Raw genomic sequence first — 18,386 nt, 5'->3', positions numbered from 1 at the left:
GGTGGGAGCCGCCCTGATATGGACCTGTTCGTGGTGGGAAGAGCACATTAGAAAATGCCAACAGTGCAATTTCCTACTAATTCTGCAATGTTGTCTCTCCTCTTATTGGCTGTGGTTCTCTATTCCAGCAGCAGGCTGCCTTCCTTCTTATGAGAACTCCTCCAGCTGATCAGGACAGACATCTGTGACAGAGAAATGACTGGACGAGCCTGTTACTTAGTGAATAAAACAAAAAAAAACTGAGCAAAGTTGACGCGCATGCGCAGCTTCTCATTGCGGGCCCGGCCGGGTGCGCGCTGACGTCACTAGGGATCTACGTCCCTTCTATTATGTGGTGCTCGCTGTGCGGAGACTCTTCGCCAGCCGGCGACTTTACCGGTTGCTCACGTTAACCGGTTTAATAATAAGGATTTCTAACTAAAGCTTGGTTATCGGTAGGTGCCTTCTTATGTGCTTGTAATGCGCATGTGCCGTTTACCTCTTCATACGGTATCACGCATGCCCCTTTAGAATTCCTACTGCGCAGGCTCGTTTTCCCATCAGCTTGAGTTTGAACTGCGCTTGCGTAGCGTCTTCTGTACCCCATATGGAGGAAAGAGCGATGATCGTATGCGCAGGCGCTTTACCGCCTATCGGCTTACGCCTGCGCAGTGCAGCTCTGCAGGGTTTCTCTCTTGCCAGATAGTGAGCATTCCTTGCTCCCCATATGCTGCCACATTATGAGCTGCCCTGCCTGGTGAGGCTGTAGGGGCTCTTGAGCAGTGGTCAGTAGGGGGAGCTGCCGATTACCGGGGTATTGGTACCTCGTAGCTCGAAGAGGAGTCAATTGGGGCCCCTGGGAACCTGAAAGGGGAGGGGCTACGAACCAGGAACTGACAGCTGCTTAATACATGGAATGAAGACTTCCTGTGGGTGATCAGCACTGAGATAATACTGACAGGACAGAGGTAGAGTGCCTGAGTGCTGTGTGTGTCATTGGTGACAGTATATACCCCTGCTGCGTGGTATATAGGAGCGTATGGATGTGGCATCCCTGCATGTTGTGTGATCGCCGGACCTGAGCCGTGCAACACCGGACCCATGTCCTCCACAAATGTCACTTTCCCTTCCTTATTTTTTTTTTAGTTTCGGCTTTTAATTCTGATTTCTGTAATGTTTAATCCATCCAAATTCATGATTGTTGTGATTGGCGTCCATCATGCCCCCTGCAGCACCTCCTCCTAGTAATCGATCATTATTTGATGTGTGAAGCCCATATGTACTGCCTGCAAAGCCGCCGGAGCCGGGATTGTGGACACGTAGGCCACTGGGTTGGTTGGTCGTAGAGATACCATTTCTTACAGGGATGCTGATCGGTTACAGTGACGCCTCCGCTCAGTGTGTGACACCTGCCTACATCTTAATATAAGATTCACTAACTCTGATTTTTTTTTTTTATTTTTTTTTTAAGGCTTCTTAGATCAAAGATTTGGGTTGGAATTAAATTGTCAACAATTGCTTATTCGGCGACTGCTCTGAGTTTTCTACGGTATTGAAAGGTAAGTTAAAGGGGCTATTCACTACCTTTGTATTGGGAGGTGTGAGATGCCAGGGACATTAGGTCTATGCAGGCAGTGCTTAACAATCACGTGTCCTGTCCTCATTTGTTGGACAGGTGGATGATACCTGTCCAGATGTGCACAAGACCTGATGATATCCATCATGTAAGCCTCACCTCTTGCATCAAAATATGGAAGCACGGGGTAATGGACAGTCCTGCTTAAAGGGGTTTTCCCACAAACAAAAGTTCATTTTCATCAATGGCTGTGTCTGACCGTGTACAGAACATGGTCTGATCATACCACATCTCCTGGGCAGGGGCGGAAACAAAAGAGCATACAGATATTACAGCAGGGGATCACAGCTGATTCTTTTTGGGAGGCAAAACATTTCACTGCCTATTTTTAAACAATGTTTTACTTCAAAGAAAGAATCAGCTGTGATCCCGTGCTGTAATGTCTGTATACTCTTTTGCTTCCTCCCCTGCCCAGGAGCTGTGGTATGATCAGACCATGCTCCTGCACGGTCAGACACAGCCATTGATGAAAATGAACTTTTGTTCGTGGGAAAACCCCTTTAATATTAGGTATAAGGGGGCTAAACACTTGAGGTGATGAATCGCCTACTGATGCCTTGAATGGAGGAACTGTGGCTAAGCACTGCACCCCTTCATTTGGGAAGTTGTAAGGGTACATCTGTATCAGGAGGTGAGTGGGGCTTGCAACGTCACGTCTACAGATGCCTATTCATTAGAACATGATAGATGCAAGATACTTGTCTTACATAGACGACCCGTCACCTGCCCCACTCTCCTCCCAATATAGAAGTGAACACAGCCGGATTACCCCATGAAGTTTAATGCACTCTGCTGTTTGCCTTCACTTCTGGGAGGAGATTACTAAACATGACAGTTCTCTGCAGAGCATTACAACACATTCATCAATGATGGTCACTACCCCAGAGAAGCCCCCAATGATATACCTTCAGATACACTTCAGCAATTGTGCTGCACACCACTTTTCCACATTTGGTGCTAAAAGTCACGCTCATGTCCAATAGCAGCCTCATCCCCTGACCATCCTGACGTGTGGTGCCTCTCCTCTACCGATGTGGAAGTGAGAGGTGTGGTACAACCCCTTTAAGGACTCTGTATTACGGCACGTTGTGTTCTGGTATAGAGGGAAAAATATCCCCATAATGTGTGCCATAACCCAAGTATGTAGAAAACCGATTTATGGCCACATGACTGAGCCCTAAAGATTCTATATTGTTTCCTCAGGAGAAGGCCCTTCGGGCTCCTTCCTCCGCTTCACAAACGCTTTCAAGCTGGCGATGTCGCGAGTTCCAAGTCCCCCTCCCCCGGCTGAGATGTCCAGTGGTCCCGTGGCTGAAAGCTGGTGTTATACTCAGGTGAGTTACCTTGTACTACCAACCATTTAATGAAAAGTATCTCAGACTGCGGATCCACAGTCTAAGGATGGTAATTGTTCTCTTGTATTTATCACCACAGATAAAAGTTGTGAAGTTTTCATACATGTGGACAATCAATAATTTCAGCTTCTGCCGGGAGGAGATGGGCGAGGTGATAAAAAGCTCCACGTTCTCATCTGGAGCCAACGACAAACTAAAATGGTAAGAGTGCGGCTTTTTTTGCATTTTTGAAGATCCTGCAGCAACAGACATCCAGGAATTATCTTTTAATCTGGCAGCACGGTGGCTCGGTGGTTAGCACTGCAGCTTTGCACCGCTGGAGTCCTGGGTTCAAATCCCACCAAGGACAACATCTGCAAGGAATTTATATGTTCTCCCCGTGTTTGTGTGGGTTTCCTCCCACACTCCAAAGACCTACTGATAGAGAATGTAGATTGTGAGCCCCAATGGGGACAGTGCCCATAATATCTGTAAAGTGCTGTGGGATATGATGGTGCTATATAAGCGAACATAAAATTATCTGTATCAATGATGGGGAAAAAAGGAGCATTTTAGTATTAGACTAGGAAACAATTATGGAATTCATGTTCTCTTGTAGCTTCAGTGTCAAAAATCATCATATGATATTCTGCAGGGTAGATGTATGGATATATATGCTTAGCGGCAGTAAGACCAGTATCTTTGTCCAGATGAGCATACTTGTCACTTTTGTGGTGCCCATGCAATCTGGATGGGGACAATGGCTGTCGTACTATAAATCTCTGATCTCGGCCGTGTAACTCCTGTGAATCCCGCAATCACCAGCATTCACAGGGCATGACAGAGTGAGGTGCACTTTGGTCAGATTACATGAAATATCAATAATGCTTTCAAGGTCCATATCTACAAATAACTTTATTAATTATTAGTCCCAAAATCTTGAATAACATACCTGTATTTGGTATCGTCATCATAGCATATTCCATTGCCCTTCTCATTATAAGCAGATCAGTGGTGGTCCAGGTCCATAGACCATCCCCACACCAATCACTAAAACTCCCCTCTCTAGAGAAGTGCGCAGCTCAGGAGGCATTTAGCCTATACTTCCTATTGACAGTACTCCGTGCTGTGGGTGCGCCGGGGCAGGAGCTGTTCACTGCTGCCTCCTGAGTCGTGCGCCCCCCCCCCTTCAGCGTTTTTTTTTTTTTAGCAATAGTTGGGGGTTCTCAGTATCCCAACCATTATCGATTTGCTTGTAATTACAATTCCAAAGAAGTTTGTAAAAACTTTACAAATGTTTATTTGCTCTTTAAATGTATGCACTCACCCATACATAGCCCCCCCAAAAAATGACATACAGTTACGGATATATCAAACAGCTGGAATGCAAAAAAAAAAAATGGAAAACTTATTCTGGTTCTCAAGTCCAAATTGGTCCGGTATTAAAGGGATTCTTTGGAATTTAACACAGCATTCAGGTGTGATTATTGGTGGTCAGACCGATGTACCCCGCTTGTTGTATAAAATATAGATTACCTGTTAATGTTCCTTGGAGCATGGTAATGTCATCTCCTCCGTTATTTGCAGGTGCCTACGAGTCAATCCTAAAGGTTTGGATGAAGAGAGTAAGGACTATTTATCGCTCTATCTGCTTCTAGTCAGTTGTCCAAAGAGCGAGGTCCGCGCCAAATTTAAATTTTCCATCCTCAATGCCAAAGGGGAAGAAACCAAGGCAATGGGTATGCGGCGTATATGTCCTTTTCCTTTTCTCCTTGTCATTCTCGCCGGCCTCTGAAGTCACCATACTGTTATGTGTTCCCTTCCAGAGAGTCAGCGGGCATACCGCTTTGTCCAGGGGAAGGACTGGGGTTTTAAGAAGTTTATTCGTAGGGATTTCCTGCTTGACGAGGCCAATGGTTTGCTCCCTGATGACAAGTTAACGCTATTTTGCGAGGTATGGAATTATGCTAAACACGGACCCTTAAAGGGAATCTGTCAGCAGGTTTTGCTATGTAATCTGAAGACAGCAGGAGATAGAGGCTGAAACACTGAATTCAGGGATGTGTCACTTCTCAAAGTCAGTGCTGTTGTTTACTAACTGAAGGAGTTATCACTAGGAGATTAACATTGCCGGACTAGTCCGACTCCGCCCCCTCCTGTTATAAGCAGTTCACTGTCTATAGACATTGTACACAGAGGCTGGTGGGGGCGGGGCTAGCTTTCTTAGCTCTGCTTCATTCTAAATCTAAAAGCTCTGATTGTGTCACAACGGCTGCACCCAGTAAACTAAGTGATACATAGCTGGATTCAGCTTCTATTTGCCTACATTACGCTGCTCTCATATGAGGTTGCAAAAACCTGCTGAGATTCCCTTTAAATGCAGGCTACTTTCAGTTAAAGGGGAGTGAAGTCTGTAATATAGGCTTATAGTGGGAGCACTTCAAGTGATTCTTTATTTTGTGTATAGTTGCACTGTAAGGGAATTGAACAACAGGTTCCCGCACAGACTAAAGCTTGGGGTTCTCATCATCAGGACCACCTAATATTTCCATACTGTGAAGACCCTTTTCTAACAAGGGATTGTCTGAAGTGGACAACCTCTTATAAGGGTTTTTCATTTTATGCAAATGTTATTTAAAGAGTAACCGTCATTTTAATTTTGATGTGATAAATCAATAGTGCACGTCATAATAAGAAACTTTGTTTTATATAGTATCAGAAATCTGCTTCTTTCTCCCCAATCTCAAAATTCTCACTGGGGACAGCTAAACCTGTCTTCAGTGAATACAGATTTTCCCATTACTGAGATAGGAGATGAAAGTTGGTGCTCATAAAGTTCTCACAGAAAAGGACATGAATTCAAAAAACATCACAGAAAAAAAAACAGCATTACCAACACCAGGTCAGATTACCAAAGCACTAGCAGGATGCAGCAGACCCCCATGATAAAGGCGGGGGCAACACAGGGGCAAAATACTGATGCGACAGCCACCCCCTCCATGAATTGGCAGATATGTGAGTGGCTGTGTAGTATTACCAATGCACACAGATCGGGCTTGCATAGGACGCCAGTCACACAGATAGGTGTGATGCACAATGTCTGGCTTACAGCCTATTAATGACGCCCATAATTTTAAATCAAGTGGGCTGCCCAGCACTATATACGTGCACCCCACAAGACAGACACCCCAATTCACCCAACCAACACTAAAGGGCCTAGCTGCATCCTGCAAATAATGAAAAATGTGCAATAAAAAGATGAAAAATAATGTGTAAAATAAATACATTGCATGAGGTATTGGTCGATATTTTGGCCAAAATATGCAAACTTGCAACCCGCATCAAGGGTCCTCATACTTGTGAGTCCCTACTCTAAAATTAAAAACGGCGCACAGAAAGGACATGTATTCAAAAAACATCACAGAAAAAAAAACGCTGCATCCTGCTTGTGATTTGGTAATCTGACCTGGTGTTGGAAAGGCCTACTTTTTTTTTTTTTTTTTCTTTCTGTGATGTTTTTTGAGGTCATAAAGTTCTATGGAGAGCTGTAACTGTTGTCTCCGGAGAACTTGCAGCAGATTGTCTGTGTCTGCCTACAGCTTCTTCCTCCTCTCCATAGAATTTTATAAGCACCAACTGCCATCCCTTATCTCAGTAATGGAAAAGTCTGTCTTCACTGAATACAGATTTTACCCATGACAAAGATCAGTCCTGGCAGAGAAAGAAGCAGGTTTCTCTGATAAGATATATTAAAAAGTTTCTGATTTTCATGTGTACTATTGATTTATGAAATAAAAATGAAAATGATGGTTCCCTTTTAGGCATTATAAAAAGAAGTTCTATCTAATATGTTTTGTCTTTTGATCCTTCGGCCTTTTCAAGACCTCTGCTTACTGTTACTGAATAGGAAAATTTGTGTTTAGACTCAGAAGCTGAAAACTTGTACAAGCCTACTCCTTCTCACGCCTGATGGTTTGTTAAAATTGTATCCAGTCTGTTCAATCTTTGCAAAAATCTCCTGTCCTGATAATTTTACTGGAGTCCTGGCTCTTTAACTCTTTGATGAATGCCTAGACTGGATACAATTGTATTTAAAGGGTCATTCCGAAGATAGTAAGTTAATAACTCTATGGGACTGAGAAAGCTGAGAATAGCACTCCGCTGTCTTTGTCAGGTTCATAGACCATGAATGAAGCGGAGGTGGAGCATCTGCACCATAGAGGATCAACAAAGGTCCCAGCGATCAGTTTCCCCCCCAACAATCAGTACGTTATCCCCCATCCTATGGGCACGACCCTTTAAAGCAGATTTGTGTGTGTGGCACCAAGCGCAGAATATTAGACAGCTGTATGAAGTCTTCATTATCACGTGCTTGATTAATGATGTAACCCGTGTCTCGCCCCCTAGGTCAGCGTGGTTCAGGATTCTGTGAACATTTCTGGTCAGAACACAATGAACATGGTGAAAGTCCCAGAATGTCGTCTAGCTGATGAGCTGGGAGGGTTATGGGAGAACTCTCGCTTTACAGACTGCTGCCTGTGTGTGGCCGGGCAGGAATTTCAGGCGCACAAAGCCATCCTCGCAGGTCGGTTTATTACATATGCAGTGGTCCTATGTATAACGTGTCTCTGCCGGGTTTATAATAACATACAGGGGAACTCCTCTTAAAGTGCTTTAGATATCATAGATACTTGACCCTAATTAATTTTCACCTAAAGGACCCTTGACTAAGAGTATAACCCCTTTGGCACTGCGCAGAGATTTCTAGTACAGAAAATCTCACACACTGCCATTGACGTAAATGGACTTTGGATTACAAGTTTGTCAGATTTCTGGTAACAGAAGCCTTTAAGAAGCCACAAAAGGGGTGTACAAGACACCAGAGCCTTTTATTCTGCAATGAATGAAGGTTGGAGATCTTAGAAGTCACCAATGTGATATCCTCATATGTACCTATGCCGCCAGGATTGGTGGATCTGCTGGATTTCCCCTCTAAACCACTATATACATAACATGATCTGCTGGTAATCTCTGCATTCCGGCGGAAAGGGAATTGAGAGGTGGCTGTGCTTATGCGTGACTCCCTCCATTCACTTCTATGGGAATTCTCAATTCAATCTTGACCAGTGTATCCTTCAGACATAGCTTTTTCCTGTAGATATAGTCAGTAAAATTTGGGATGAGAATACTCCCTTTAAAGGGAATATATATCTTCTGTTCACACAACTAAAGGTAAATCACCTATTAGGCTAGCTTCGTGTCCGTAATTCATGACCTGTCTACGTTCTGTGATGTCCAGACCGGCTGTGGGTCTCCTGACCTTATGTTTATGAAGCCGAGTCAGGAGATCCACGGCTGGTCCAGACATCGCTGTCTGCACACGGACCGAGCATGAAGCCGGCCTCCGATGAATATATTCCTCCTTTTAAAGAGCATATGTCACAGTGATGATCTAAAACTGTAGCTGAAGGGGAGACATACCTCATCCATAAAGACAAATTACTGGGAAATCAATACTCGGCCCAGCCCTTATTCAGAATATTCAGGGACATTTCTTTAATCCGGCATTTTCCGACTTGTCACCGGCACAGTAATGTAACCTGACTAAGGACTGCAGAAGATGGATCAGGGAGCAGCTACTAGGAAAGTCCTAAATGTTGGAATATTAGCAGAACAATCTCTTTAATATCACGTTCAGTCCATATAACCCAGTGATAGAGTCCTGACTGCAGAGTTTTGCTGGTTCCTTAAGAAAGCATCCACAAAATTTTCCCTGGTGTCTGATTGGCTGCCATCTGATTTCCTTTTAATTAAATCCACACAGTGTTAAATTATTCCATGATTGTTAGGAGAAGAACTGATAGGGGCGGCAGCAGTAAATATCCAAATGTCGCCCATTGTTTATTGCAGGTAATTAATAAAAATAAGGGGTGGGAGGTTTAGGAATTGTCTCTTTCCAAAAGAATTAAAGTGACAGCCTCTATAAGGGTCAAGACCCAGCTTTCCAAGAAACTTGAATGGCAGATGTGTACTGGTATAGAGATGATTGCTATTCATTCTCTGTGGAAAGCTGAGTGACAACCTTTGCAAGTAATGTAATGGCAAAACCAAAGAAATGAGCCGGAGCATAAGCTGGTATACATGTAATGTGTAAGAGCATGTTCACACTGTGGCCATTTCACAGACAAAACCCAAGAAAAAAACAAAATGAGCAAATGCCCTGTAGTAAGTAAATAGTAAATGTAAATATCATAAGGTACTTGGTTATCGCTATTTTGATCAAAACAGCATAAAGCTATCCCACCACGACAAGGTGACCCAATTGGGACGGAGGTAATGTAACGGGTGACCGCTATCACTTGTACATTTATGGCCAATCTAACACAGGTGAAGCTTCTCATATGCGACCCACCTACTCTGGCACAAACAGACTGGGGCCAGCTTCAGGGGACACCGATTCACCTACAAGCATTTGTTAGTCTGTGGGTGGAAGCCTCGGACCCCGAGGGAGCAGTATACAGTTGGGAAAAAAAGTATTTAGTCAGCCACCAATTGTGCAAGTTCTCCCACTTAAAAAGATGAGAGAGGCCTGTAATTGACATCATAGGTAGACCTCAACTATGAGAGACAAAATGAGAAAACAAATCCTGAAAATCACATTGTCTGATTTGGAAAGAAATTTTTTTCACATTTTGGTGGAAAATAAGTATTTGGTCAATTACAAAAGTTCATCTCAATACTTTGTTATATATATCCTTTGTTGGCAATGACAGAGGTGAAACATTTTCTGTAAGTCTTCACAAGGTTGGCACACACTGTTGCTGGTATGTTGGCCCATTCGTCCATGCAGATCTCCTCTAGAGCAGTGAGGTTTTGGGGTAGTCGCTGGGCAACACGGACTTTGAACTCTCTCCAAAGGTTTTCTATAGAGTTTAGATCTGGAGACTGGCTAGGCCACTCCAGGACCTTGAAATGCTTCTTACGAAGCCACTCCTTTGTTGCCCTGGCGGTGTGCTTGGGATCATTGTCATGCTGAAAGACCCAGCCACATTTCATCTTCAATACCCTTGTTGATGGAAGGAGGTTTACACTCAAAATCTCACGATACATGGCCCCATTCATTCTTTCATGTACACGGATCAGTCGTCCTGGTCCCTTGGCAGAGAAACAGCCCCAAAGCATGATGTTGCCACCCCCATGCTTCACAGTAGGTATGGTGTTCTTTGGATGCAACTCTGCATTCTTTCTCCTCCAAACACGATGAGTTGTGTTTCTACCAAACAGTTCTACTTTGGTTTCATCTGACTATATGACATTCTCCCAATACTCTTCTGGATCATCCAAATGCTCTCTAGCAAACTTCAGACGGACCCGGACATGTAATGGCTTAAGCAGAGGGACATATCTGGCACTGCAGGATCTGAGTCCCTGGCTGTGTAGTGTGTTACGGATGGTAGCCTGTGTAACGTTGGTCCCAGCTCTCTGCATTTACGTGTGGTTCTGGGATCTTTGCTCACCGTTCTTGAGATCATTTTGACCCCACAGGTTAGGATCTTGTGTGAAGCCCCAGATCGAGGGAGATTATCAGTGGTCTTGTATGTCTTCCATTTTCTAATTATTGCTCCCACAGTTGATTTCTTCACACCAAGCTGATTGCCTATTGCAGATTCAGTCTTCCCAGCCTGGTGCAGAGCTACAATTTTGTTTCTGGTGTCCTTCGACAGCTCTTTGGTCTTCTTCACCATAGTGGAGTTTGGAGTGTGACTGAGGTTGCGGACAGGTGTCTTTTATACTGATAACAAGTTCAAACAGGTGCCAGTACTACAGGTAATGAGTGGAGGACAGAGGAACCTCTTAAAGAAGAAGTTACAGGTCTGTGAGATCCAGAAATCTTGCTTTTTTTGTAATTGACCAATTGACCACCAAAATTTGAAAAAAATTCTTTCCAAATCAGACAATGTGATTTCCAGGATTTGTTTTCTCATTTTGTCTCTTGTAGTTGAGGTCTATCAATGATGTCAATTACAGGCCTCTCTCATGTTTTTAAGTGGGAGAACTTGCACAATTGGTGGCTGACTAAATACTTTTTTTCCCCCACTGTACAAACTCCATACACATGGTGACTATGCCATTATAACAGATGATTGGGATGTAAAGGTAGAAGGCTAAACCATAATGTGTATGACCCCCCCCCCCCCCCTCCCCCGTTCTCTAATATCCTTGCATATATTCCTTTATCATTATTATTAGCAGTGTGGACTTTACTGTGTGAATTCAAGGGATTTTCCAGGCTGAAAAGAAACTTCTGCAGTCTTTCTATGTGAATGCAGATTGCCGAGCGTAATCTGCATATTGTCAGGATTCCCCTGTATTTCCAGCACGGGTGGGTTATCACGTGACCGCATGTCGCATAGTTGTTGCGATCACATGTCGACTAGATTCTCCTTTGCTTCTCTGAATAGAAGGTTGGAAAAAGCAGATGAAAATGTAGTCCGGACATGATCTTATGTACGCAACTCGAACAGTTGCGGTCAAATGACCTTCTCTAGTCTCGAATTAGAGGGGAATCTCGACAGTGTGCACATTGTACACTCTCACATTTCGACAATCTGCAGTCATAGAGTGAAATTTCTTTCCAGCCTGAAAAACCTCTTTAAGGTAACTTTGTCCCTTTAATAAAACTTCTTGCCTTCTGCTTGGTTAGTTTAGTCTTGTCATAGGGACACTGTAGGGATTGAACGATCTATCCAGGTCCTAATTGATCTATAATGACAAAGGATATAGATAGAGATTTTGTCCTTTGTAAGTGTTGTCATTGGGACATAGTAGCTCTCTTAGCATCCGTCCTGAACTTTAAAGGGGTTTTACAATACTAAGACGTTCTTCACCTTTCCTTAGGTAGGCCATCGATATCAGATCAGTACTTTGCATGTCTTTTTTTTGAAAAGTGAGCGACAACCATGAAAGCTCATGCAGGTGCTGGCACCCAACTTTCCTAGGTGCCAGAGTGGCACGTGATGGGTTGCCTTTGTGACTCGCGCTGTTGCCAGTTTGCAGCTTTTGTAATGGAAGAAGGTTTCTTCATTTGAGGAGTGTTTGTGTTCTCACTGTTTTCTCAGTTTTCCTCTTGGGTTTCGATCCAGGGGGAATAACAAGAACGCAGGGAAGGTGTTGGCAAAGTGGCTTTACCACCTGTGACAAACCCTCTGCCACCTCCGAAAGAGAGAGATTAGTTATTCGAAGACATGGGCCCTGATTGATCAGACAGTCTCACCACTTTTCTGGAATAAAACTGCTTTTATTGCTGCAAAATATATAACGTGTCTTACACCAGCACACTTAAAAAATGCCAGACTTGATAAATTGGGAGCTATGTGTAGGATTAAAAAAAAACAAAAAACTTTTTTTTCTAAAAAAAATAAAAATAAAAAATGAAATAGCGCCACTTTTCTCTACAGGTTGTGTCTGGTATTGCAGTTAACCCCATTCAAGTCAGAGGGATTGAAATAACCCCTATACCTATAATAATAATAATAATAATAGTTTATTTTTATAGCGCCAACATATTCCGCAGCACTTTACAAATTTTAGGGGGGACTTATACAGACAATACAGAATAAGCATATCTCATATCGAACGGAGTGAGGGCCCTGCTCGCGAGCTTACAGTCTATGAGGAAGTGGGGGAGACACAAAAGGTAAAAAGTACATATATTGTATAATGCAGCCTTGATATACTGAATAGGATAAATAATAATACATGGACTGGTCGCCAGCCAGTATGTGTGCAGTCCTGACAGAGGCTTTTATGTGCATGGTTGGTTTGAACCCGAAGTTGAAGAAGATTTTAATATGGGGGAAAGCTGGGATGGACAGAGTGTGTTTAGGTGATACGCCAGTCTAAAGAAATGTGTTTTTAGGGTTCGCTTGAAACTGTGGGTATTGGGAATTAATCGAACTGTCCTGGGTAGTGCATTCCAGAGAATTGGCGCAGCACGCGAGAAATCTTGGAGACGGGAGTGGGAAGTTCGGATTATGGAGGATTTTAGTTTCAAGTCATTTGCAGAACGGAGGGCACGTGTAGGGTGGTAGACTGAGACAAGGGAGGAGATGTAGGGGGGTACTGAATCATGGAGCGCTTTGTGGGTAAGCGTGATAAGTTTAAAACGAACTCTATATTGGATGGGCAACCAATGCAATGACTGGCACAGGGAAGAGGCATCTGAGTAGCGGTTGGCGAGGAATATGATCCTGGCTGCTGCGTTCAGGACGGATTGGAGAGGGGAGAGTTTAGTAAGAGGGAGACCGATTAGTAGAGCGTTGCAATAGTCAAGACAAGAATGAATAAGAGCGACAGTAAGAGTTTTTGCCGAGTCAAAGGTGAGAAAAGTCCTGATTCTTGAGATGTTTTTGAGGTGTAGATGACATGAACGAGCGAGTGATTTGATGTGAGGAGTGAAAGAAAGATCTGAATCAAAAATGACCCCAAGACAGCGGGCTTGTAGCTGGGGAGTAATGGTTGAGCCACAAACGGAGATGGCAATATCGGGCACAGGTAGATTAATGGAGGGAGGAAAGACGAGTAGTTCAGTTTTTGACAGATTCAGTTTTAGGTAGAGGGAGGACATAATGTTAGACACAGCAGAAAGACAATCACTGGTCTTTTGTAGTAATGCAGGGGTGATGTCCGGAGCAGAGGTGTATAATTGGGTGTCATCAGCATAGAGATGGTACTGAAAACCGAATCTACTGATTATTTGTCCAATAGGAGCGGTGTATAAGGAGAAAAGAAGGGGGCCTAGGACTGATCCTTGAGGAACCCCGACAGTAAGAGGAAGTAGGGAGGAGGAGGAGCCGGCAAAAGACACAGAGAAGGAGCGGTCAGAGAGATAAGAGGAGAACCAGGAGAGAACCGTGTCCTTGAGGCCAATAGTGCGGAGCATAGTGAGGAGGAGCTGATGATCCACAGTGTCAAATGCTGCAGAGAGATCCAGGAGAATCAGCAGGGAGTAGTGACCATTAGATTTAGCTGTTAGTAGATCATTAGAGACTTTAGTGAGGGCAGTTTCAGTAGAATGTAAAGAGCGGAAACCAGATTGTAAAGGGTCAAGAAGAGAGTTGTCTGAGAGATAGCGGATTAGACGGGAGTGGACCAGGCGTTCCAGGAGTTTAGAGATAAAGGGAAGATTGGAAACAGGTCTGTAGTTGGCCGTGCAGTTCTGGTCGAGGGATGGTTTTTTAAGTAATGGTTGTATGCTGGCGTGTTTAAAAGAAGAGGGAAAGATACCAGATGAGAGGGAAAGGTTGAAAATTTTAGTTAGGTGAGAGGTGACAGCTGGAGCAAGGGACTGAAGGAGATGTGAGGGAATAGGGTCGCTGGTGCAGGTGGTAGGGCGAGAAGATGCAAGGAGCCTGATCACTTCATCTTCCGTGACTGGTTCGAAGTCAGAAAATGAGCAAGATACAATGTGGCGGGGGGGAGCATGCATAACATTTGGGGATTGGGAGAAAATTTCCTGTCGGATATGGTCAATTTTTTCTTTGAAATAGTTAGCCAGATCGTCAGCGCTGAGGTCGGTGGTCGGGGCCTGTGCTGTTTGATTGAGGAGAGAATGAAACGTGTCAAAGAGTCGTTTAGGATTATTGGAAAGTGAGATGAGGTTGTTAAAGTAGGTTTGTTTGGAGAGGTGAAGGGCAGAGTTATATGTTTTCAGCATAAATTTATAATGGAGGAAATCTTCGGGCAGATTTGATTTTCTCCACAGCCGTTCAGCGCACCTGGAGTACCTCTGGAGAAGACGTGTTTGAGGCGTGTGCCAGGGTTGTCGCCGTCTATGCCGAATTGTTCTTTGTGTAGGAGGTGCGGCTTCATCCAGGGCGCATAGCATTATTTTGTTATAATGCTTCAATGCAGATTCGGGACATGAGAGGGAGGAGATTTGGGCCAATGATGATTGCAACCTTTTTATAAATTTCTGGGTGTTAATGGCGCGTAAATTTCTATAAGTGTGGACGGTGGGAGTGTCTTGAGTAGAGTCACAGTTCTTGACAGAGAATGAAAGAAGATTATGGTCAGAGAGTGGAAGGGGAGAGTTAGTAAAGTCATGTACTGAGCAAAGCCGGGAGAAGATCAGGTCCAATGTGTTCCCGTCCTCATGTGTAGGAGAATTAGCAAGCTGTGAAAGGCCGAAGGAGGAGGTTAATGATAAAAGATGCGTGGCAGATGGGGAAAGAGGGTCGCCAATTGGGATGTTAAAGTCTCCCATGATTATCGTGGGGATGTCGCAGGATAGAAAATTTGTAAGCCAGGCAGCAAAGTGATCCAGGAATTGACGGAGGGGACCTGGGGGCGATAGACAACCGCCACTCGCAGGGAGAAGGGCCGGTAGAGTCTGACTGTGTGGGCCTCAAAGGACGGGAAGATAAGGGAGGGTACAGGGGGGATAACCTGAAAAGTACATTTTGTTGAAAGAAGCAGACCAACACCTCCACCTGATCTGTTGTCAGGTCGCGGGGTATGAGAGAAATGTAGGCCACCATAGGAGAGAGCTGCAGCGGCGGGGGTGTCCGACTGCTGGATCCAGGTTTCAGTGAGAGCCAGAAGGTTGAGGGAATTAGAGAGGAAAAAGTCATGGATGTAAGAGAGTTTATTACAAGCTGAGCGTGCATTCCAAAGGGCACAGTTGAATGAGACAGAAGATATGCAGGGAATATTAATGAGATTAGCAGGGTTTCTGAATGTAACAGGGAAAGAGTTAGTGTTATTATTACTGGAGGGTCCTGGGTTAGGAGAAATATCACCTGCGATTAATAGAAGGAAGATACAGAGAGTGAGCAGATGATTGAGTGATTTGTGAGAGCGTTTCCTGCGTTGTATGGTGGGAATGAATGGATCTGCGTGGTATAACATTGTGAAGAGAGCATGACAACTGTACATAGGAGAAGAGAGGAGTGAGGGATTAATATGGATGAAGTGTGCCGCATTTGTGGGAGAACGGTGAATGTGGATGATTGTAGCAACCAGAGTATAAATGGCACAGATACAAATGGTGAATACTGTTTGCCAAAAAGATGACCTGGAAGCAAGTTTGTTTGTTTGTCTTGCATGTCTTACCTGTCTCCTGCCCTGTCCAACTGCCATTTTCTAACTGCCAGGGCACTTTGCTAAATTATGGCACTTCGATAAAGTATGCATAAATGCCCCCGCATAAATGCCTCCCCTTAACTAAGTCTCAATATATAGGGACGTATCTGCTTAGATCTGCACAGATTTAACTCATTAACAATCAATCACTAGCTTAAAAGACAACAGGAGACCATAAAGTGCAGGGAAAAAAAAAAAAACAGACTAGTAAACTCGGCATGGATCATAAACTCTTAAAGTAAGTGTGATGACCTTTAAGTATCATGGAATAAAAAAGCTAGAGGAGTGAAAAAATATATACCAGAAATTGATAGGCTGCAGAGCATTGCATGGAGATATAATGCAGTTTTCAGGACAGATCACACAAGCAGTGAAAAATATATACCAGAAATTGATAGGCTGCAGAGCATTGCATGGAGATATAATGCAGTTTTCAGGACAGATCACACAAGCAGTGAAAAATATATACCTGTAAGAAGAGAAGAAAGAGGAATATTAGCAATGCCATTTTCTAACTGCCAGGGCACTTTGCTAAATTATGGCACTTCGATAAAGTATGCATAAATGCTATATGCATAAATGCCCCCGCATAAATGCCTCCCCTTAACTAAGTCTCAATATATAGGGACGTATCTGCTTAGATCTGCACAGATTTAACTCATTAACAATCAATCACTAGCTTAAAAGACAACAGGAGACCATAAAGTGCAGGGAAAAAAAAAAAAACAGACTAGTAAACTCGGCATGGATCATAAACTCTTAAAGTAAGTGTGATGACCTTTAAGTATCATGGAATAAAAAAGCTAGAGGAGTGAAAAAATATATACCAGAAATTGATAGGCTGCAGAGCATTGCATGGAGATATAATGCAGTTTTCAGGACAGATCACACAAGCAGTGAAAAATATATACCAGAAATTGATAGGCTGCAGAGCATTGCATGGAGATATAATGCAGTTTTCAGGACAGATCACACAAGCAGTGAAAAATATATACCTGTAAGAAGAGAAGAAAGAGGAATATTAGCAATGCCATTTTCTAACTGCCAGGGCACTTTGCTAAATTATGGCACTTCGATAAAGTATGCATAAATGCTATATGCATAAATGCCCCCGCATAAATGCCTCCCCTTAACTAAGTCTCAATATATAGGGACGTATCTGCTTAGATCTGCACAGATTTAACTCATTAACAATCAATCACTAGCTTAAAAGACAACAGGAGACCATAAAGTGCAGGGAAAAAAAAAAAAACAGACTAGTAAACTCGGCATGGATCATAAACTCTTAAAGTAAGTGTGATGACCTTTAAGTATCATGGAATAAAAAAGCTAGAGGAGTGAAAAAATATATACCAGAAATTGATAGGCTGCAGAGCATTGCATGGAGATATAATGCAGTTTTCAGGACAGATCACACAAGCAGTGAAAAATATATACCAGAAATTGATAGGCTGCAGAGCATTGCATGGAGATATAATGCAGTTTTCAGGACAGATCACACAAGCAGTGAAAAATATATACCAGAAATTGATAGGCTGCAGAGCATTGCATGGAGATATAATGCAGTTTTCAGGACAGATCACACAAGCAGTGAAAAATATATACCAGAAATTGATAGGCTACAGAGCATTGCATGGAGATATAATGCAGTTTTCAGGACAGATCACACAAGCAGTGAAAAATATATACCTGTAAGAAGAGAAGAAAGAGGAATATTAGCAATGCCATTTTCTAACTGCCAGGGCACTTTGCTAAATTATGGCACTTCGATAAAGTATGCATAAATGCCCCCGCATAAATGCCTCCCCTTAACTAAGTCTCAATATATAGGGACGTATCTGCTTAGATCTGCACAGATTTAACTCATTAACAATCAATCACTAGCTTAAAAGACAACAGGAGACCATAAAGTGCAGGGAAAAAAAAAAAAACAGACTAGTAAACTCGGCATGGATCATAAACTCTTAAAGTAAGTGTGATGACCTTTAAGTATCATGGAATAAAAAAGCTAGAGGAGTGAAAAAATATATACCAGAAATTGATAGGCTGCAGAGCATTGCATGGAGATATAATGCAGTTTTCAGGACAGATCACACAAGCAGTGAAAAATATATACCAGAAATTGATAGGCTGCAGAGCATTGCATGGAGATATAATGCAGTTTTCAGGACAGATCACACAAGCAGTGAAAAATATATACCTGTAAGAAGAGAAGAAAGAGGAATATTAGCAATGCCATTTTCTAACTGCCAGGGCACTTTGCTAAATTATGGCACTTCGATAAAGTATGCATA

At 43.2% G+C, this 18,386-nt stretch overlaps 1 protein-coding gene across 2 annotated transcripts in view; it reads left to right on the top strand.

Moving 5' to 3' along the window:
- Positions 1–305: 305 nt before the first annotated feature.
- Positions 306–18,386, top strand: part of SPOP (speckle type BTB/POZ protein) — a 41,715-nt gene continuing 23,634 nt past the window's right edge. The window contains exons 1-7 of one of the 2 annotated variants that reach the window (XM_073683224.1): positions 306–434; positions 1,451–1,538; positions 2,819–2,949; positions 3,050–3,171; positions 4,537–4,688; positions 4,776–4,903; positions 7,357–7,534. In XM_073683224.1, coding sequence (XP_073539325.1) covers positions 2,872–2,949; positions 3,050–3,171; positions 4,537–4,688; positions 4,776–4,903; positions 7,357–7,534 — 658 coding nt within the window. In that variant the 5' untranslated portion in view covers positions 306–434; positions 1,451–1,538; positions 2,819–2,871. Of the gene's footprint in view, positions 435–609; positions 948–1,450; positions 1,539–2,818; positions 2,950–3,049; positions 3,172–4,536; positions 4,689–4,775; positions 4,904–7,356; positions 7,535–18,386 lie in introns of those variants that run through there. The other variant, XM_073683223.1, reaches the window with a different exon arrangement.

Source organism: Phyllobates terribilis, unplaced genomic scaffold (assembly GCF_046119375.1).
Source record: "Phyllobates terribilis strain yellow unplaced genomic scaffold, ASM4611937v1 Scaffold_5__5_contigs__length_657084704, whole genome shotgun sequence".
In the NCBI taxonomy this organism is placed as follows: domain Eukaryota; kingdom Metazoa; phylum Chordata; class Amphibia; order Anura; family Dendrobatidae; genus Phyllobates; species Phyllobates terribilis.
Note: the sequence above shows the minus strand (reverse complement) of the source record. Positions and strands in the feature narration are given on the sequence as shown.